General features: G+C 38.5%; 5 protein-coding genes across 12 annotated transcripts in view; 4 read left to right on the top strand and 1 right to left on the bottom strand.

The window, feature by feature from the left end:
* Window positions 1-9,599, bottom strand: part of LOC129786658 (CREB-regulated transcription coactivator 1) — a 46,938-nt gene extending 37,339 nt beyond the window's left edge. For all 8 annotated transcript variants that reach the window (XR_008750150.1, XR_008750151.1, XR_008750152.1 and 5 more), the window contains exon 1: window positions 9,248-9,599. Coding sequence is in view for 4 of the 8 variants with exons in the window: in XM_055821808.1 (XP_055677783.1) it covers window positions 9,248-9,361 (114 nt within the window). In the remaining 4 variants the exon portion in view is untranslated. The remainder of the gene's footprint in view (window positions 1-9,247) is intronic.
* Window positions 1-21,190, top strand: part of LOC129786719 (glutamate-rich protein 2) — an 871,459-nt gene that overhangs the window by 468,114 nt on the left and 382,155 nt on the right. The gene's annotated exons all lie outside the window — the stretch shown is intronic.
* LOC129786735 (myotrophin-like) lies at window positions 10,416-11,288 on the top strand. The gene is made up of 3 exons (XM_055821927.1): window positions 10,416-10,617; window positions 10,703-10,813; window positions 10,888-11,288. Exons 1-3 carry the CDS (start codon window positions 10,549-10,551, stop codon window positions 11,056-11,058), a joined length of 351 nt encoding a protein of 116 aa, XP_055677902.1. The 5' UTR covers window positions 10,416-10,548; the 3' UTR covers window positions 11,059-11,288.
* Window positions 11,369-16,583, top strand: LOC129786680 (protein prenyltransferase alpha subunit repeat-containing protein 1). Its single transcript, XM_055821853.1, has 3 exons — window positions 11,369-11,526; window positions 11,633-12,009; window positions 13,665-16,583. Exons 1-3 carry the CDS (start codon window positions 11,450-11,452, stop codon window positions 14,390-14,392), a joined length of 1,182 nt encoding a protein of 393 aa, XP_055677828.1. The 5' UTR covers window positions 11,369-11,449; the 3' UTR covers window positions 14,393-16,583.
* The window catches only part of LOC129786659 (uncharacterized), a 40,715-nt gene continuing 37,447 nt past the window's right edge, over window positions 17,923-21,190 (top strand). Inside the window, exon 1 of the mRNA XM_055821813.1 lies at window positions 17,923-18,254. Within this exon, the coding sequence (XP_055677788.1) occupies window positions 18,016-18,254 (239 nt within the window). The 5' untranslated portion in view covers window positions 17,923-18,015. The remainder of the gene's footprint in view (window positions 18,255-21,190) is intronic.

Genomic DNA, 21,190 nt, shown 5'->3' with positions numbered 1-21,190 from the left:
GGCCTTCTGGATTTTTGAGGCTGGTGATCCATCTAAGACTTCCGTGGTCACTTCGAACAATGAAATGTCGACCGTAGAGCCAGTGATGGAAATGGATTATGGCCTTGACGATGGCCAGAAGCTCTCTACGTGTTACGCAGTAATTTCTTTCTGGTTTTTGCAACACTTGGCTGTAATAGGCGATTACTTTTTCTTCTCCATCTTGTAGTTGCTGTAGCACAGCCCCTATACCCACAGCACTGGCATCACAGTCGAGGATAAAGAGTCCTTCGCTTCTGGGGTATGCCAAAATTGGGCTGGTTGTCAGGGCAATTTTCAAAGCTTCGAAAGCGTCTTGGCAGCTTTGTGTCCAGCGAAAGACACGGTTCTTCTCTGTCAGCTGCTGAAGGGGACGGGCTTTGTCCGTGAATTGGTCCACAAATTTCCTATAATAGGAGCAAATCCCGAGGAATTGCCTGACTTGACGTTTTGTTGTGGGTATTGGCCAAGACGTGATTGCTGAAATTTTGTTTGGCGCCGTCCGTACTCCCTCACTGCTCACTACGTGCCCAAGAAATTCTGTTTCTTGGCGAAAAAATGTGCATTTCTTCGGTGAAAGCTTTAGATGAGCTGCTCGTAATTTGGCGAAGACTATCCTCAGCTTTTCAACATTTTCTTTCACAGTCTGGCTATACACGATGACATCATCGAGATAAACCAGACAAATATTCCATTGAAGTCCTCCCAAGACTGCAGTCATCAATCGCTCAAAAGTAGCTGGAGCATTGGTCAATCCGAATGGCATGACTTTGAATTGGAATAGCCCGCGTCCGGTAGTAAATGCGGTTTTGGGTCTATCCATGGGGTCAACTTCTACTTGCCAGTACCCGCTTTGCAAATCCATTGTAGAAAACCATTTGGCGCCCTGCAAAGCATCCAATGTGTCATCTATCCTTGGAAGGGGAAAACTGTCTTTCCGTGTGATCTTATTAAGTGCTCTATAGTCGACGCAAAATCGCCATGTACCATCCTTCTTTCGCACCAGGACAATGGGAAAAGACCATGGACTCTGTGACTCCTCAATTACTCCATCCTTTTTCATGTCTTCCACAAGTTGATCAACTTCGCACGCCTTTGATAATGGGAGCCGTCTCGCTGGCTGCTTGATTGGTGCTGCGTCACCCGTGTCGATGAGATGAGTGGCCAAATTTGTCTTTCCAAAATCAGCTGAATGGCTTGCAAAGACATCGGTGAATTCTCCTAGCAGCTTTTTCACATATGGTTTTTCTTCTTCTTCCAAAAGCTCACAACTGCGTTGGAATAATTCCTGCATGTGTGGTAGAAGCTCCGCGGTCTCTTCTCCTTCTTCTGAATCATCCGATGCTGCTATTTCGTCAATTGGGGCAATTTGAGCGACTGCTGTTCTTGCCTTTAATCGTAGCGGACTACTAGTGAAGTTCCCCATCCTCACAGGCAGAATCCCATCTTCTTCGGAAACAAGCGTTCTCGCTACAGAGGTTGGTCCTCCTTGGGGAAGCTTCTCTATCAGACCAACCGTAATACTTCCATTATCGCCTGTACTCATAGCATCTATAATCATTTCGCTGAATGGTGGAATTTCCACTTCTTCTACTGTGCGGAGAACTTTGATCTCATCTTGTGAGCGTGTATTCTCTTCTATTTCTGTGAAAGTGCCGATTTCACGTCCAATGTCCAAAACAGCTCGGCCATTCAGCAATAAATCCATTCCAATGAGGCAATCATTCATCACGTTGCCTACCATTACCCTCAAGTTCGTCTCGTAATCTCCCATCTGGAGAATCACATCCCTTTCTCCAAGCAGCGGTAGCCTCACTCCATCAATTGCTCTTAAGTTATACGGTGTGTATAAAAGCTCCTTCTCCCCCCCTAGACGGTTGTTCATCTCCTTACTAATAATAGTTCCACTTGCGCCAGTATCGATGACACCTACACAAGGTACCCCATTAATGAAACAATCAACTTCAATTCCCCGAATTGAATCACTTCTCATAAATGGGACATCAATCTGCCGCGTAATTGCCCCTGCTCGTCCATTCACAGGATTTGTTCTTTCCTCTGGGGCGCGAGGACGATCTCTTTCCGTTTGTTCAGCCATCTGCTGCCGTTGTCTATTCGCTCTTGATTCCAACCATTCAGGAGGGGGCTGTCGTGCAGGTGACCGACGGAAATTTTCCCTTATTGGGTTTTCTCTACGATCCCTCCAGTTAGATGTCCATTCTCTTGATTTGTCTCTTGGGTGCTCCCTCCAGGATGGTCGCTCAGTGTTTTCATTCTGGCGTCGAGGTCCCTCAAATCTCCGATTCTCATTTTCTCGATTTTTAGGAGGGTAACGATCATTTTGCTTCGGGGTGGCTCCTTTTGAGTTGTTAACATTTTCCCTCTTTTGTTCTGCATTTTTCTCCACTTCCGTAGCACGAATTGGGGGACGTGATGCATTCGTGGCCTTCCTACTGGCTTCGCATTCCATGGCGACAACCATAGCGGCATCTAATGTTTGTGGTCTGTTCATCCTTACCCAATTTTGAACTTCGAGATCAAAAATGCCGTCAAGGAATTGTTGCATGGCTATGCGATCCTGCGCGCTTGGGGGGCACTCAGGATATGCCCGATGCACTAACTTTCGAAGAGCACTGGCAAAAGCCGGGAGTTCCTCCTTTGATCTCTGCCTTCTCCCTTTGAGCTCCACATGGCTCAAGTCACGCAGATGATCTCTTCCGAATCTAATCTTCAATGCTGCCGTGAGGGCCGTCCAATTCTGCTGCTCTTCTTTCTGCAGGGTAGACATTACTGCCAATGCAGCTCCTCTCAGTGAAGCAGCCAGCACTATTCCTTTCTGGGCAATGCCCCAACCCATGGCTGTAGCTACCACCTCAAAATGTAACAGATAATCCTCCAAGCATTGTGTCCCATCATAATTATCCGCCTTCAATTTTGTTGCTCCATAAATGGGTGCATTGGTAACGATTTGTACCGGGTATGGAGTACGGGCTTCTTCCGGATATGTTGGAAATACCGGAGTCTGAGGAGCAGGAGGTGTAGGAGGTGTTGGTGGCACTGAATGTGCTGTCATATATGGCATTGTTGAATCCGCCCAAGGGGATTGGGGAATTCTCCTGCGGAGAAATGATTCTTCTCCGTTTTCTGATAATGGGGACGTCATTTGGGCAGCTGCTGGTGTAGCCCAAGTGACTCTTGTTGGTGCACTTGGACTCTGTGGATATTGGTCAGTGACTGGGAAAGCTGTCCCCGTTGTTGTGGGGGTTATCCATGTATTTTGTGGCATCACTCTTGGGTAAAGAGGAGTGTCCCATGTGTTCCGTGGTACTGCCCAGGGTGTTCTTGGGGGTGCTTGCCATTGCGATGAAGGAGTATCCACACGCACTTCTGGAATGCGAAAGGTCGCATTTGAAATTGGAACTCCAATTGGTCGCGTGATTTCATTTTGAAAGGATGTATCCCACTCATATTCAGGTTCTCCACTAGACTGTTGATCCACCTCTGACCAGGTGTGTGATCGCGTGGGGGGAAGTGGCGCCATCAGCCCTTCCATGTGGGATACTGGTACTGTGATATTAGACTTATGCATCAAGTAGTTAATTTGTGTGCTTTGCCTTTCCGAGGCTTCTTTGATTCGCTCAAATTTTTCTTGGAAGGTTTGCGTGAGAATGTCAATCTTCTGGAGGAGAATCTTATGGATAGCATCCAGCGGCTGCTGGGCTTCCGTGGGCTCCACCATCTCTGGGCCTGACTCTATCCCACCGCTGCCACCAATTGTTACGGCGGAATCTCGAGCCGTGGAAGGCCCTGGTGTGCCAGCGACAGTTGTGAACGTTTCCTCAGACCTTTCTGTCATCTCACTCAAAAGCGAGTCCCTTCCCAAGAAAAGAATTTGAGTTTTGTACTAACTTAAAGGTTTTATTTAACACTTCAAATTCTGTACTTTATTGTTTGTAACTTCATGTTTAATAACAGATAAATATACGGCTTAATGCCGGATAAAAAGAAAAGTTGGCTTTCTGCCGATGATTGACTTCAGTGAGGGCTTCTTGCCGTTGTATCACGTTGCCTGGCTCCTTGCCGTAGTAGTAAAATAAGTGGCTCCTTGCCGTTGTAGTAAAATAAGCGACTCCTTGTCGATGTAGAAAAATAAGTGGCTTCTTGCCGATGTAGAAAAATAAGCGACTCCTTGTCGATGTAGAAAAATAAGTGGCTTCTTGCCGTTGTAGAAAAATAAGCGACTCCTTGTCGATGTAGAAAAATAAGTGGCTTCTTGCCGTTGTTATTTCTTCGGGGGCGCTTTTGTTGTAATCTTCGGAGATGTCTTTGCTGCGGATTTCGGGGGCGCCCGTGCCTTTGGCAATTTTACTGCAGCATAGGGATTCGGCGGATGGTAAGGATGCGCCTTACTTGCGATGGCGAAAAACAGTATCTGCAGTTGGTAGCGGTATATGATCTCATGCTCCCATGGGAGCTCGGACAGGAACTGGTCTATTTCTTCTAACGAATAACCTCCTGGGAGGTTGCACTGGATTCCTTTTTCGCACGTCTCGATCTCCTCGGAAGTGGTCGAGCCTTCGCTGTCTGAAACAGCTAATTCTTTAGCCAATGCCTGCAGTGGCTTATGAGCCTGTCTGATTTTTGGAATATTTGTAGAGATGCACCCCTCTGGATCGTCCGGTTGGTTTTCTCGTACTTCTTTGTTTGTGTTCTCTGTAGATGGTTTCTTGCAAGTGTCCCGTATATTCGGGAGTGTAAATTTGCGTACGGTGGGATCTCCAGGAGCGCTTCCTGGTGGGAATCTCGGTAATTTCTGTGGGTTATTTTCACCCGCGATTTGCCTCAACTTATCACTAGGAAGGATGTGCTCCCTATTGGAAGTTGCAATGTGTTTATGTGGTGCTGTCGGCGCACTTGGGGCTGGTGGTGTATTTTCTTTGTCTGGTGAAAACCCCAGGGGTTCAGTCTGTTGAAGTGCCCCTACGAGGTTTGCCTTTGGAAGCGCAGGCGCGAGTGTGGCAGTTTTAGTACACGGATGCGCGGACGATTCTGAAATGGTCTCAGTGCGTGAAATTACGGAAGTTTTAGCATCTGATGCTGTCTCCGAAACCGTGGATGCCTTTGGACGCTTAGTATCGGTTGATTTGGTATTTGATTTCGTCTGTAAAGTCGCGGAGGATTTCGTACGCGGAGGTGTTAGGGATTTCCTTTGTGTTCCTTTATGAGTGTTTTTCTTTGGCTGTTCTTCCTCGTAATCAAGAATAGAGTGATGATCTGTTAACCCCGTGGTCACAGATGGCGCTGTCTTCTCAATTCCTTTTGCCTTCGCGGTTTCTCTACACGTACTGTTCTCACGGGATCTTGATCGCCGGTTCCAATTGTTATCGTAATTTTTAGTCCTTCTTTCCTGTTGATTTGCGGGCCAAGCCTCTCCCAAATGGTTTGGTGGTCTTCCTGAGTTCCTGTAGGGGTGGTCAAGGTCCCGATAGTTGTGACGCCGTGTTCCCCCGGGGGAATTTCGATACGCGGTCCTTTGCCAGTTTGCTGGCCAGAAATTTTCTCCACTTCCTCCTTCTTCTTCGTAACTCGTTGGCCGTTTCCGAGATTCTTCCCTCCAATTTTCATAGAGATATTGTTGGTGTCTTAATTCTCTTCGTCTTCTCCGTTCCTCTAGCTCTCGATCGCGAACGTAATTTTCGAAGCGCGCCCGGAATTCGTTTTCGCGGCGTTCCAGAAAGATTCTCTCAAATTCAGCTTCTCCTCCTGATTGTGGTGTTGTTTGATCCCTTCGTGATCCTGCGTTGGAATGCCATCTTTCCTCGGGGCGTAGCTCCTTAAATACTCTCTGGGGCCCCCCTTGCTTTTCACTTCTTTCCATGGTCACGGGAGATGTTCTCTCTTCAACGTCCAGACTGTAAATGCGAAGACAAAGGATCTCCTTATGTGAGGGTGTATGCACTATGTGTGTGTCCCTTTTCATTAAGACGTCCTCGATGAACAGTCACTTTTTAGGGCGTCCCAAATTAAGGCTTTTATTCTTTTTCAACCACTTTTTTTTAGATCTTTATTAATTATGAGATTTTTAACTGTAAACTTTAGACTTACGGGTCTTAAAAATAATAAATAAGGCTTTTAGATTGTTTTATTTACAGAATAAGGGGGCGATTTCCGATCACTCCGTGACAATATGATTAAAATGAAAAAAAGTAACAAGCCTTATATAGGTTCCCACAAAGTGTTGTGAAGATGAAGTATATGATTAAAATGTAAAAAAGTAACAAGCCTTATATAGGTTCCCACAAAGTGTTGCGAAGACGAAGTATATGATTAAAATATAAAAAAGTAACAAACCTTATATAGGTTCCCACAAAGTGTTGCGAAGACGAAGTATATGATTAAAATGTAAAAAAAGTAACAAATCTTATAAAGATTCCCACAAAGTGTTGTGAAGATGAAGTATATGATTAAAATGTAAAAAAGTAACAAGCCTTATATAGGTTCCCACAAAGTGTTGTGAAGATGAAGTATATGATTAAAATGTAAAAAAAGTAACAAGCCTTATATAGGTTCCCACAAAGTGTTGTGAAGATGAAGTATATGATTAAAATGTAAAAAAGTAACAAGCCTTATATAGGTTCCCACAAAGTGTTGCGAAGACGAAGTATATGATTAAAATATAAAAAAGTAATAAACCTTATATAGGTTCCCACAAAGTGTTGTGAAGATGAAGTATATGATTAAAATGTGAAAAAGTAACAAGCCTTATATAGATTCCCACAAAGTGTTGCGAAGACGAAGTATATGATTAAAATGTAAAAAAGTAACATATCTTTTTAGTAACCTTATAACCTTATTTATGTGGTGATTGTTTTAACTTACTACACCACCAAGGTAGGTACCCTCATAGCGAATATTCCGAATATTGGTGAATAAACCGAATCTTTAGTGAATAATCCGAAGATCCGAAGATTTTCATTCAGATAAACACCCCTGGTTAAGCTCGAAATATCACAAAAGAAATCGCAAGACTAACATCGAATAAAGAAAAATCAATTTGCAAATTTTATCAATTTAATTAATTTTCTTAAATTAAAAATTAAGACAATAATTTTAAGAGAATATGTAAGTGTTTTGTAAGTTTCTTTTAATATTTAACAAATCAGTGGAATAGCCAGTAGGTCCGAATTGGGCTACATTCCCCTAAGCCTAAGAATTTAGGTAAGTTAAAAGATTTGTTTTTTTATATGTCAGAAAGAATTGTTTTCTGACTAAAACAAGCTAAAACTTAGATGAAAAAAAATTGCAAAAAAAACAGAGAATTTTTAAACTGAAAAATAAAGCACCAAACGTTAAGACAGGAATGTTAAACGTTGAAAAAGTAACGTCAGTGTTCGTTTTTATGGACAATTTGCCACAATGTGCTTACTCGAGCACAACCAGAGATCCTTTTAAATTGATTTCTGGCAAACACTTCTGCAATAAAATAAATAACAATTTTTTCTTTTGAATCTTGATTAATTTGTTTAATAAATAAGAATATAAGAAAAATGTTCAATGCAAAAAAACTTTCTTAATTTGTTGAATTTCTTTATTTTCACAAAAATATATTTAGCTAAAATTCTTCACAAAAATTAAACAATTTGGCTTATTTTCAAATATTACTCCAATATTGAAAGAAATCAATAAAAAGTTTATTATTTTTCCACCTCATTTTGTGAAAATTAATTTCATGCTCATTGGCTTTTCGATAACATATCAAAACAAATATAATTTAAAATTAATGCTTTGGAAAAATAATTCTTTATTCTCAAAGGCACAATTTTATTTATTTATTTTTTTTCTGAATCTTTTGCATCAAATGAAAGAGAATTAAATGGTTCTTATCAGAGAAAACATTCTATTCTTCCCGTTCAATTTAACTTTCTCATGCTTTTGCAGAATTTTCTCACAGAGAAATTCCATCAGAGAATTTCTTTTATTATTTTTTTAAACAAACAAAAGGAGAAAGAATTTAATTTTAAATCAATCCAGCTGCAATTTTTCACCCAGAATCACCCCCATATATTTCTCATCAGAGGCTCATTGTTCTGTTCAATGGAGGCAGGGAGAGGGAATGTTTGAAATGGAGGAGAATCAGTGATTTTTTTTTTGGGCAGCAGCAGCATCTCGCGCCACTTCAATCTTGCCTGGCGGAGCAGCCGATTTTCCCCAATGTTGTTGTATATACAACACCAAAAGTCATGAGATTGCGAGAGAAATAATATATTCTTCTTCCTATATTCCGCGCGGGCTGAGATGAAGTTGAGATGTGTGATGATGATGAAGAAAAAAAAAAGCTAATTTGTACATATTAGATGTGTGTGATTGTGTGCTTTTCCCCACCCCGCGCCCGTGTAAGTTTACTCTCCTCTCAGAATGGTTGGGTATTTGTTGAAAAATAAAGCGTAATTATCGAAAACACAATATACATCGGCGGAGTATTTATGTCCAAATGGGAGCTGATTATGAATTGAAATTTACATCGAAGCAGGGCGGAGGGGAGGCAGGAGGTGATGCTGGTGGAGCATTTGGGATGGAATTGGGAGCAGGAGCGTGTGCGGTGGGGTGTTTGGGGCGCACGTCCCATGTTGTTGCTCCCAAAAAATGGAAACTTCAGCATGAGAGAACGCGCTGCGGATAATCATTCGCGTCTCCCGATTTATGCTTGTCGTCGCGAGGAGAGGATCTTTCCCAGAGGCAGCGCCAAAAGAGCATCATTAATTGCCATTTGTGCCTCGTACAATCAATACGGAAGCACCTCTTGCCGTGTGCGGGAGAAAAGCTCCCTCCCCTCGAATTGTCCGGGAATTATGTTTTTTTTCTCCCTAACTCAATACTATGTACTTCCGCAACAAGGAAGAAAAAAAAGCTCTCTCCCTCTCTCTACGGCCCACAGCCTGGTGCAGCCTAAAGCTCACACCTGTGCAGGTACTTTTTCCCGCGAAAATCACCTCCCACCATCACGGGGCTCCCGCAGGCTCACCCCAACACCGAGCCCCACTACCCGTGTAGCCCCAACAGGCAACCAAATGTATCCAATTTGCATTTGGGAGGCTCATTTTTTCTTCTCCTCCTCTCGCACTCTTCACCAACTTGAGCGGAGCAGAGCAGAGAGTTTTATGTATGAGGGAATTATGGTTTTGTTCCAATTGTGTCGCAATAGAGGTAAATGTTGGTTGTCCCATTTTACCTTTGATGTGGCGTCCGACACTTCGCGCATTATCTTCTCGAAGGCAGCCGTCTCTTCTGCCTGTTTTTGCTGCAGCAGAGCAATTTTTTCGCTGAATTTTCGCGGATTTGCCATGGCGAGTGCAACAACAACACCATAAACACAAAAGTCACCAATTGTACATATCACTCACGCACAATTACCTATATTTAATATCTTTTTGCACACTATTGCAACACAATAATCAACTTTTCTCGCGATTAGTGCTGGATTTCGCAATGATTTTCCATATTTTTCCAACTTTTAGCGCACCGATAACACAGAGAAAACATTCACGCCATCTTATTTTCACGTCAGCCTGACAATTTTTCCATGAAAAGCTCACGAAAGCTCGCCCCAATACCTCTGATTATGTATTCGCCGTGGAGCGGAAGTTGCGCGAGCTTTGATGATTTTTTTTATCAAAATAATTTTTATTCTTTTCAAACATTCTAATTCAAATTTAAAGTTTTTTTTTTTTTTTTAATAAAAATACGATTTTGATATAAAAAAAAATATTTAATGTTTTATTTTATTTTTAGGATCTTCAGAGAGCATTTTAAAAGAAACTAGAAATACTTTTAAATACAGTAAAAGCAGCAAAATTACAACTACTTTTCCAAAATCTTCATATTCCAAGGCGGGAGCTTTTTCAATGGAGCTTTTCGCTCCAACATGAGCGAGAAGTCAACCCGACAGGCATACTCTGCATACTATTTCAGTACGCGAAGGAATAAAAGAACGAGATAAACTGCGCTGTTTTTTCCCGCCAAATTCGATTTTTCATGAAAAATCACACCTTTTGGAGTCCTGGAAACGCTCCAGGGACCTTTAGGATGTTTTAGAGCTGATTTGTGTCCAAAATCACGATTTTTCTGCGTTATTTTTCACATTTTTCATTTCTTTGCTAAAATTAGTACATTGCGCCGAAACTACATTCCGGCTGTGGGAAAATTCAATTTTCACCACTCTAGTGCAATTTTCTAACTTTTCCTCCTGCAAATCGATGCTTGGTGGCCTTCTTAGCCAGAAAAATGTAATTTTTCCAAGAAAATTGGCGATAAATCCAAGAAACTGGGGAAAACTAAAATATCGATAGTTTTGTTAAATAGTTGCGATACTATCGATATAGCTAATTATTGTTGACAGTTGATAATTTTTGACAGTTGACATTTTTTGCATCGGCTACTTTTCTTTTCGGTATTTTTCAGGGAAAAATCTGGGAAAATAAGTGAAAATATTTGCCAAAATCCCGCAAAAGGAGGTAAAAATAGTACGCAGAGATGTCGGAATTTGTTTGGGCGCTGAAGAATGGTGATTTGGATCAGGTGAAGGATTTAATTGAGAAAAAGGTGTGTTGAGCGGAAATTGTCAATAAGAAAAATGAAATGCATCACTGGCTCCCCTTTGACCGTGGTCTATCTCTCCCAATTCCAGGGCGTGGACGTTAACAGAGACATCGATGGACGGCGCCCCATTCACTTTGCCGCCGACTACGGGCAGACGGAAGTGCTGGAGTACTTGATACACAAAGGAGCTGATGTTAATGTGAGACACACCGCTGCTTTCCGGAAGTGTGTGGGTGGTTAGCTAAAGAATCAATCTCCCCTTCTTCCTTTCAGGCTCTCGATAAGCACGGTATCTCCGTAATCTTGGCAGCTATCTGGGAAGGGCACACGAGTTGCGTTGAGACGTTGCTGAAGAAGGGCGCCAGCAAAGAAGGATCCGCTCCCGATGGCACCAGCTACCGAGATGCCGCTGAGAAGCCGGAAATCAAAGCACTACTCTCCTAAAGAGAAATTCCAATCAGAACGTACTTGAGTTTAATCCTAACATGACTTTTCCTCAACGAAAAAAAAAAGAAAATCTTCCAGAGGAAAAGTCTCAACTATTCGTGTTTGCTATTGCATTTTTCATCGTATAAAAGAAGTATTTATCTTTCATGGAATATAATGTAAAAGATAGGATGCATCAATTATATATTTTAAGCTTTTTATATTAAAAAATCACAAAAAAAGCTTTTTTTGCATTTTATTTTCGTTCTTTTTGTTTGTGTGAAGTTTTCTTCGATGAAGCGGGAGAGAAGAAAAAGAAGAAGAGGCACCAGAGAAATGTCAGAACCACGCAGAAGAGAGTTTAAAAAAAATAGTAGTAGCAGTTTCTTGTGAATTTCAGCCCAAAACAATGGATTGTGGCTCCAGTGCACTGTGCGAGAGGATCATCAATGAGATAGATGCAGTCTTCACGCGAGATCCTAGTCTGTAAGTTCCTCCAGAGCGTGGGAAAGTGGGTCAAATGCACGGCGCGAGAGAATCAAAACATTCCGGAAGGAGGGATTGACTTTAATTGAGCTGCCCTAATTCACAGGTCCACATTTGAGGTGATTCCGATGCCTTCCAATCAGAACAAATCCCCCGTCATCCATGTGGAGCACAACCTGGGACTGGAGTCGTGGTGCATCAAGCACATCTACGATTACTGCCACCGTGTCATCCTGGATTCCCGCCTTTCCGGGCACAGCAGTAAGCACAGTGGGGGTGGTAGCACAGCACCTCTAAAATACCTCACAACGGCCATCCTCATCAATCCGGATGTGGCGGTTTTCTGGAATATGCGACGGAACCTCGTGAGGCAGTGCAAACTGAAGACGGATGGGGAGTTTCACTTTTCTGCCCTTGTCCTCTCCAAGAAGCCCAAATCCAGCGAAGCCTTTGCCTATCGTCGGTGGTTGTACTCCTTCGAGAGTGAGTAAATTATCTATATTTTTTTAAATTTTTTTTCATTTAATTAAAAATTAATTAATTAATTAATTAATTAATCTATTTGGAACTGAAAATTAAATATTGCAAGATTAGCTATCTAATTTCTAAGGGTTTCTCTTAAAACAGAGAACTTTTGAATAAAATAAATTGTATAGGGAAACGTCAGGATAATTTAGTTCCTTAATTAGCTTAAATATGGGGATCTAAAATTCCTTAAAGAGGTCTTAATATTAAAGTTCCGTTTAAGAAGGTTTCTTTTGAGATTTAAACTCATAGATAATTTTTGGATATAAAGCTCATGATTGGGGTTAATTCCGTTCCAAATCTAGATTAGTTTCTTTTCTTTAACAAGGTTTAAGTTTTTAATGCAAACTTTAGTATTTTCTTCTTCTTCACTTTTAATTTGTACGGCTGTTGGATTCCTTCTGGATCCATATAGCCTAGAACTTTAGTATTTTAGCTTCAATTTTTGAAGGGCTAGCTAGAAAGAAACTGAGACCTACCCTTACAACGCTTACAACTTTAAGCCTAGCTAAAAAGTACTTCAGCTTGATTTAAAAAAAAAAAACTAGCTATAAAATGTAGGCTGAGCTTTTAAGCTTTTTACAACTTATGAAGTTTAAACCGAATTTAAAAATGAATTTTCTTTTTTTTTTGTTAAATTTTAAGCTCAATTTGGGTTTATTCAAAACGGTTTAATTACCTGAAAGATTGAAAGATTCCTTTATTAATGCTGCGATTTAAACATTGCAATTGACCCAAAAAAAATTCTAATTTATTCGCCAAAAAGAACGATAAAAAAAATCGTCGCTAGATAGCATAAAAGGGATTTAGAATTTAATTCCTTCTAACAATTCCTAGAATCCCTAGAACTATTCCTGTTTCAGTTCCTCGTTTTCAAGCATTTTCTTGAACATATTTTATACAAAAAATTAGAATAATTCTAAAGCTAAAATAGTCCCTTATTTAGCCTAAAGTTCGTTAAATTCTAAGTCTTTTAGGTTAATTTTTCTTAAATAAATTTTTTTTTATTTTATTTTTTCTCTATCAAAATTTCATTTTTTTTAATTGAGAGATAAAAAAAATCTTTTATTATTCTTCGTTCTTTTTTTTTTATTTATTTCGCTTTATTTTTATTTATTTTATCCCCTGTTGAGTGAATAAATTAACCTCTTTTCAATGTAATTTCTCATCTTGAAAGCTTTATAAACTCTGAATAAAATTTAATCTCACAAATAAAATCCCCAGAAAAAATTTTTAAAGCTGAAGTCAAAAACCGTCAAAAATGCATAATTTTTTAACGATTTAAACTTTAATTATCTTCCTCATTTATTCTGTTAATTATCTCAATAGCAACTAACTTTAAAAAGAAAATAATTAAGTCTCATAATAGCAACAGTTTTTTTGGCGCAAAAAGTCCACCCGGAAACGTATTAATGAACGTGCGTTGGTAAAGATAATGTCGCGGATAAGATCAAAAGCTCATAATCCCCCTTTTCTGATTTTTTTATTCTTTTGTTGCCATATCTACGACTATTTTTTTGGCTAGACAAAGGTGCTTTCTTACCCCACGTGAAGACTTCTCTATGAGCTTTTATCTGGCTGTGTCTAAAAGAGAAGTTTTTCTCTTTTTGCAGGCAGAGAATCAATTGATTTGGCATTCGAGATTAGCTTGTGTGAGCGCTGTGCAGATAGAAACTCGAGCAACTACCACGCATGGAGCCATAGGCTGTGGGTGTTGGATCAGGAGCCGCGTTTCCTGCACTTTGAAATTTATCTCACAGAAAAGTTCATCCGGCGCCACATTAGTGACTACAGTGCGTACCACCATCGTGTGGTTGTGCTGCGGAAACTCCTGCAGGTGGGCGAGGTGGAGAGCGAGGAGAATAGCGATTACTCCTCCCTCTGCGACTTGATCGACTGCCTCCTTGGCGCGGGGGTGGCTGTGGGTAAGACGCCGAGTGAGCTCCTCATTGTACTCCTGCCCAATGCTCCGGCCACAACGTGCCTCACCTGGGGTGCCAATAAGCAGTTCAAGTCCCTTCTGCACTGCCTCAATCTGGCGGCGTATGACCTGCAGCTGACGGAAGAGCTGCGAGAGACCTTTGGCGAGAGGGAGGCTTTTGAACTCCATCGGAGGGCGACTGTTCTCTTCATTTTTGAGACCTGCCGGCTCTTTGATGGTTCCTTTGCGGTGCACGACGGTTTGGCCATGGGGATGAATAATTGCCACTCCCCGCCCGCCACAAAGGCATCCAGGCGAGAAAATCGGTTCCTCGACACCCTCCGACTGAGGGAGGCTCAGCGCAGTGAAGCCACCCGGAAGTGGTGTCAACTATTCTTAGAATTTCCCTGTGATGGTTGACAAGATGTGTGCGTGTTTTAAAAGCACCACCACCGTTGCTTTCTTCAAAGTTCTCTTAATTATAAAAAAAAAGAAAATATTTCCCCGTTCAAAGGTAGGCAAACATCTCCTTATTCCTTCTTCTCCTTTTTAAATGTTATTTAATTTTCCTTTTAAAAATGTTTCATTCAAAGTACAAAAAAAATCTATGACGCATCTCGAAACAAAACTCCCATCTCCACCCTTCAATGGAAGGAGGGGGTGGGTGCACAAATATATTATCCAAAATGACTAAACATAGAATTCTTATGCTAAATAAAATACTCAAAACTCATAAAGAAAAGCTACAGAAACTTTAAACACGTACATAGACAAATATTTAACTAAATGTTACCAATTTTATCGTAAAATAATATTTTTTCACATAAAAAAAATTATTAAATGAATAAATAGAGCAAAAGAATCAACAGAGGTGCCCCCAATGCAAAGCACAGGGCAATGCTCGTCGTAAGTCCCTCCAAGATGAAAGAATAATTTTATGTAGGTAAAATACAATAAGTTTGCGATAAGAATCCAGCAGAGTGGAGGATTAATCTATTTATCTTACTTCCCATGCATGTGGATTAAAGTCTGAAAGAGAGCTTTTGTAGAGGAAGATGCTTTCACGAGGCTTTGGCTATAATGTCTAAATAAATATTATTTTACTTCATTAAAATGTTGCGGAAATTAAAAAAAAAATCTTCAGTTTTATTTTTAAAAAGTTTCTGATTTATTTTTGAAGAATTTTATTACTGAAATTCTAATAGAAAAATCACGGATTTCTTTTTTCAAAAATGAGGAAAGAATTAGAACTTTTTAAAATTTCTATAGATTATTTTTCACAAGAAAAACATTTAAACAAAAGTAGAAATTCAAAGATTTTCTACAATTTCATTTATTTATTTTTTTATTTATAAAAAAGTTTTTTAAAGAATTTGTCTATTTTTCTAAGAAAAAAATAAACGCGAAAAGATCGTTATAAATTCAAAATTATTAATTTAATTACAGAATTGAATAATTGATAAAATTAATAATTGATCTCAAAGAAAGTTTAAAAAAATAGAATTTATACCCAAAGCTGTAGAATTTCTTGGGCATGAGTTCAAAGACTTAGAATTGCTTAAAATGCGGAGAATAGATAATCAAAATTTCTGAGTTTTCTTAATATTTTAGAACAATTCGTAATATTTTGAAAAATATTCAAAAATATTGAATTTTCTGAAAAAATCGTATAAAAAAAAATAAAATTTGACATTGAACTTGAAGTTCGAAGCTTATTCGATTATTCGAATAATCGAAGCATTTTAAAAACGAAGCAGTTCTTTTGCAGTGCTTCGAATACGCTTCGATGCTTCGAATCACCGAAGCTTCGATGTTCAGACCGAAAGTCCGAGCCCTTCATTGAAGCCTCTTCCGGATTAATTAGAGCAATCAATAATGGCTATGAAATTAAAATTATTTAAAATTGAAAGCCAAAGGACAAATTTTTAAAATAATTTATCAATTAGTTTTTGGCTAACACCTTGATTAAAAAAAAATTTCAAGACATCTTAATTGGGAAGCTAAAAAAAAGCGATAATTTCATTCTATTTTAAGCATTTTAAGATAAGACATTTGATGCTAGGAATTAAAATGATTTGAAAAGATAAAAAAAAATAAAATTGAAAATACAGGTAAAATCATTTGAGGAGGATGTTTAGGAAAACCATTAAAGTATTTATTTTTAATGCAAAATTGAGAGAGATTAGAATGTTGAATGAATAAAATGAAAATTCTCTAAAAAACTTTTAAGGAACAAAACTGTGTGTTTGCACCTCTGAAGATTCACCTTTTCCCGCGCATTTTCTCAGAGAATAAAATAATATATAAAATAAATTAATATTTAAACCATTTCTATGCAATAATCTCAAAATATGCATTTAAAAAAATTCAGCTAAAGAAACTTTAAAAAAAAAATATTTTGTCTTCTGATTGAAGTTTGAAAAAAAAAAAATTTCCAGCATAAACAAACACAGTATTTGTGCCAAAAATATTAAGCAGCAAGATAGCTAAAAAAAAAGTGTTAATTTATCATTTTGTAAATTGATGAGTGATGAATTAATGATAGTAATGGCGATAATATGTAGATGAGAGTGTGAGAGAAAGAATAAAAGTTAATTATGTTAATTTATAAGTGTGGACTCTGGGCCAACGCTTTTTTATTTTACTTCTTCTCACCCAATAAACCGTTCTCGCGATTGATTGACGCGACGTTGATAAAATTAACTCTTCACCTCTAAATGAAGGGGCTAAGCAATTCTTGGAATTTTATCCCTTAGTCATCTTTGTAAATCTTGTCAATCTTTGTAATTTAAACGAAAATTTCAAGCGATTTCAAGGGTTTTTTTGGTCGCTGAATGAGGCCCATTTTTTGGATCATTTTTGAAAATTTAGTTAGTCTTTACAATTGAGATTCATCTGTTTGATGGTGCAATTGATAGCGCCATTGCATCACGAGCTAAAAGTCCCTGGTTCGAGTTAGGACCAGAACGAGTTTTTTTTTCTATTTATGGGATACTTTTCGATTTTTATCTAATCGAAAATTAAGTTCTTGCCTTCGTTAATCCAGAAATTCATAAAGATTAATCCGAATTTGCTCATTTACACTTGAAAATGTTTCTTACTGGACTTCAAATGCATAAAAGCACAAAAGAACGTTTTTGTTTGCACAAAATTGAATGAATTCAGTTGAAAATAAGGTTTCCAACATTTTATTCTTTTTTTTTTTTTTTTAATAATTTTAGTTGAAAATTGATTTTTCTGGATAATTTTAAACTCAGAATAGGAAAATTTTTAAAACTTATTTGTAAACTCTGTATTAAATTATTATTTAGGAAACTTAAAACATTTTCGAGATTTTAGTTAATCTCGTTAATCTTCTAATTTTTAATTAGTCTCTTTGGTGTCAAAATCATTAGTGCTTGTATCTGACAAGCTAAAAGTCCCTGGTTCGAGTCTCAATCAAAACGATTTTTTTTTTATCAAATGGATAGTTTTTGATTGTTTTTCAAGTCAAAAATTAAATTTTTGGTTTGTTAAACTAAGCAAAAATTTTGATTACCCCCTGACTCTCTCTTTACGTAGTTTCAATATCTTCATACATTTAGTTTATTTTTCGTATAAAGAGTAATTTCCGAAGGCGATTCTCATCTATTTTTGGGGAATAAATTCAAATGTGTACATATGGAGGTTGATGAAGGTGTTGGACAGGTCGCTAAATGGTACTCCTGTGCGCATTTAATAAATCATTTATGCATGTATCCCCAACGTGAAGCTCATACACCTTTCCTCGCGTGGCCTTTGCTGCCCTCTCGCACTGTTGGCTCTCGCTCTCAATTACAGACGCTCATTTGACGTGTGGGTGGGAGAGAGGGTGGAAAATTATTCATATGCTGGATTCACGTGAAATCCAATCAATTGGGTGATCGTGGTGGAAGAAGAAAAAAATCCTCCAGCAACGGTATTGCCAATCTCAGTGCTATTCAGTGTGCCCGTGAGAGTTGAGGTGTTTTTCTTGTGCTGCAATTTGAACGTTTTCTTTCATGCAAATTTGAGCTGAGCGGGATATGGGTGAGAGTGAACAGTGGACGGGATTCCTTGCAGTTCCGGACAATTGTCGGTTGCAACGGTCAAAGAGCGATAGTCACGCCAAGGAGAAGCGGAAGGAGGAAACAAAGTGCCACATTTCACGGTCACAGATCAATGTTGCAATTGACGACGGGGAGGGGTGCACTGCATCTGCAACGCGATCACTCATTAGTCAGACAATTGCCGTGACATCCCATCATTTGGGGATTCAGTTCAGGTAACAAAGGCTCCTGTTTGGCAACAGAATGGGATTTTTTTTAACGCGCCGTTTTGGCTTTAAAAAATTAATCTCAGCTGCATTTTAGAGCTCCACCACACAATATTTCCCCGACGTCCTTCACATGGGGCAGACTTTTCGCACGCGCACACGCTTTTCCACAAAATCCCCATTTGATTGAATTTTCCTTCCCCTCGCAGTGAGAGAATTTTCTCCCTCCGTAAAGTTTTCCACCCCTGATTGAAGTTCTCGTACGTTTTTTTTCGCAATTCAATGAGCTTTGATACCCGTGGGGGGTAGTGGAGACGCCGTGAGAGAATCTCCTGCCCATCAGTGGTGATTGTTTTCTCAGTCACATCGCACACTGGAAGAAGGTTGAAGAGTTGTGTGGCACACTAGTCAATTTTTGTGGGGGCTCCTACAGAATTTGAGACTTCCCATGGGAAGTTGTGTCTGGGTCTTTCCACAATTTCTCTCTGTGTGTGTTTTCTTGGTGAAAATTTGTGCTGCTACACCCTTCTCATCAACATATCACTGCGGAGCTTTTCCTGCACATAGCATTTAAAGCGAGCTTTAGTGAGCCCATTTGCGTGCACGAAGAGGCTTTTTTTCTTGTGTGCAAAGTGAGCTTTTAGTGCAATTTCCGGGGGGTTGATTTATAAGCACAACAATTTGTGCTTTTGTGTCCTCCCCGTGAGACATTTTCAAGGTGATTGCTTACCGTTGAATGTGGCAAAAATAGTTCGCAAAAGGTAAATTTTCATCGTGTTCTGTGGGTGGGAAATTCACAGGGCAGGGCGGATAGAAAACATGAGTAAATGAAATCTCACATTTGATCCACCTTCGTGGTATTTACCCCGAGGTTTTTGCGGTGCAAAAAGGTGAACATGGGCGACACAGCACAGTGGTGGATTCCCTGGTGAAAAGTGGATCGATACCAGTGAAAACACCCATTCCGTTTTGGAAAATATCCCTTCGCATGAAAATGCGGGGAGTGACGAGAGAGAGCTTCCCATGCAAGCACAACCAGACTTTTTTATGTCCTCTCTCTATCCCCAAAAATTGAGCCGTTTCTCCACATTTTTTCGTCCTTCCCACCGAAAAAAAATGTTTTCTTTTTTTTTTCTTTCATTTTCAACCTTATTTTTGTGTGGAAAATCTCTCATAGACACCTCCCCACACTCCCTCCCTTTGGGGAGAGATTTAATTTTATTATCCTCATCAAACTCATCGGAATAACGCTCAATTGGGCAAATAATCTTTTTGCAATCTTGATGAGAGATTTACGGAAGTTTTCACAGTCCAGAGAAAATTCCCACACATCCGTATATATAGCATAGATAAATATATGTAAAGAAAAATCAATAAATTCTTGCATCAGAATATTACATACGCTCTTCCGATTTCGTAAATACATAACATACATAAATTCAAATGGAAGATTCTCTGAGTTATGCAACGTACAAGAAAATCTCTCAATATATTCATTCCACGAAAGCCTTTTTATTCAGCATTTCTCCGACACTTCTATTAATCAAAATAATCGGAAAGGAAAATGTTTTTCGTGGCACGGATTATATTTGAAGGGGTGGGGGGGGGGATTCTCCTACAAAATTCATCATATTTGGCATTCACGCGGTGATTTTTGATACTTCGAATATCGACAAGAAAATAAGCCTCTTTGGGGAGAAATTTTGGGAAATATTTATTGGGGAAAATTCTACGCACTGCCTTTGCCAAAATCTCTCTTGAGGGAAATTTCGGGGTTGTTTGCAAAGAACGTACGCTTTACCATTTTAGAATGTAAAATATATATGTACATATAATGTTTTTTAGAGAAGTCACCTAATGTCAAAGATTTAAATGATTTTTAGCTTCTAAAATATTTCATTGAAAAGTTAAAAATTCAAAGAAAATTTTCTTTCTATTGGGTTGTTTCATAATTATCCTCAGTGCCGTAGTTAGGGAAAGTTTTTTTTATGTCAAAACAACCCCTAAAAATTTGAAAAGTTTAAGTTTTTCTTTATAGATTAAGAGGTCATATTTTCTTGCTGAAAATTGCATTAAAAATTTATCAAAAAAAATATTTTTAAACGCTTAAAACTTTAAAACTATAGTCAAAAGTTAGAAGAGAATTGTTAAACGGTAGAAAAGAAATGTGAAATGTTCAATAATAATCTTCGTATACCTACGGCATAACGTCCTTTTTAACCCTTTAGCGTCCACGTGAAACATTGAAACTTTTAAACATGCGCTCCTTTTATCGCAATATTTTTTCTATGGATGCTCTCAAAAAACATTTCTCAGTTAGAATGTCTTCTTTGGCCTAATTTTCGTAAATTTAACGCTTTTCTTTGTTAGAAAACTAATTAAATTAATTTAAATTTCGGAAAATCATTATGTTTAACGTTTGGATCTACGTATGACCCAATGAACGCGAAGGGGTTTATTTCCTTTTAGTATCGTTTAACCCTTTCGCGTCCACGTAAAACATAGAAACATTGAAACCTATGCTTTTTTATCGCGTTAGTTATTCTCCAAAAGCTTTCAGAAGAAATTTTTCAGGAAAAACGTCTTTTTCAGCCTCCACTGCGTGAATTTAATTCATTTATAACTTTGAAAAACAATTAAATTTATAAATATTTAGAAAATTATTATATTTCACTTTAGTTCTACGTTATGACCCCAAGACAGAGAAAGGGTTAAATATAAAGTTGAACTTAATGAATAATTAAAAAAAAAACATTTTTTTTTTTTTATTATAAAAAAAAACTTTGAAAAGAAAATGAGTAAATAAAATTATTTTTCATGAAATAGAATTGAGACATTTCTCAACAAATAAATTTTCAACAAAAATCCTTCAATTTTTCATCCAAAAAACTTAATTTCTAAATAAGAAAAAAAATAGCAGTGACAAAATTTGGCAGAGAAAAGAA

Source organism: Lutzomyia longipalpis, chromosome 1 (genome assembly GCF_024334085.1).
Source record: "Lutzomyia longipalpis isolate SR_M1_2022 chromosome 1, ASM2433408v1".
NCBI lineage: Eukaryota > Metazoa > Arthropoda > Insecta > Diptera > Psychodidae > Lutzomyia > Lutzomyia longipalpis.
The sequence above is the reverse complement of the archived record's forward strand: the minus strand, read 5'-3'. Positions and strand labels throughout refer to the sequence as shown.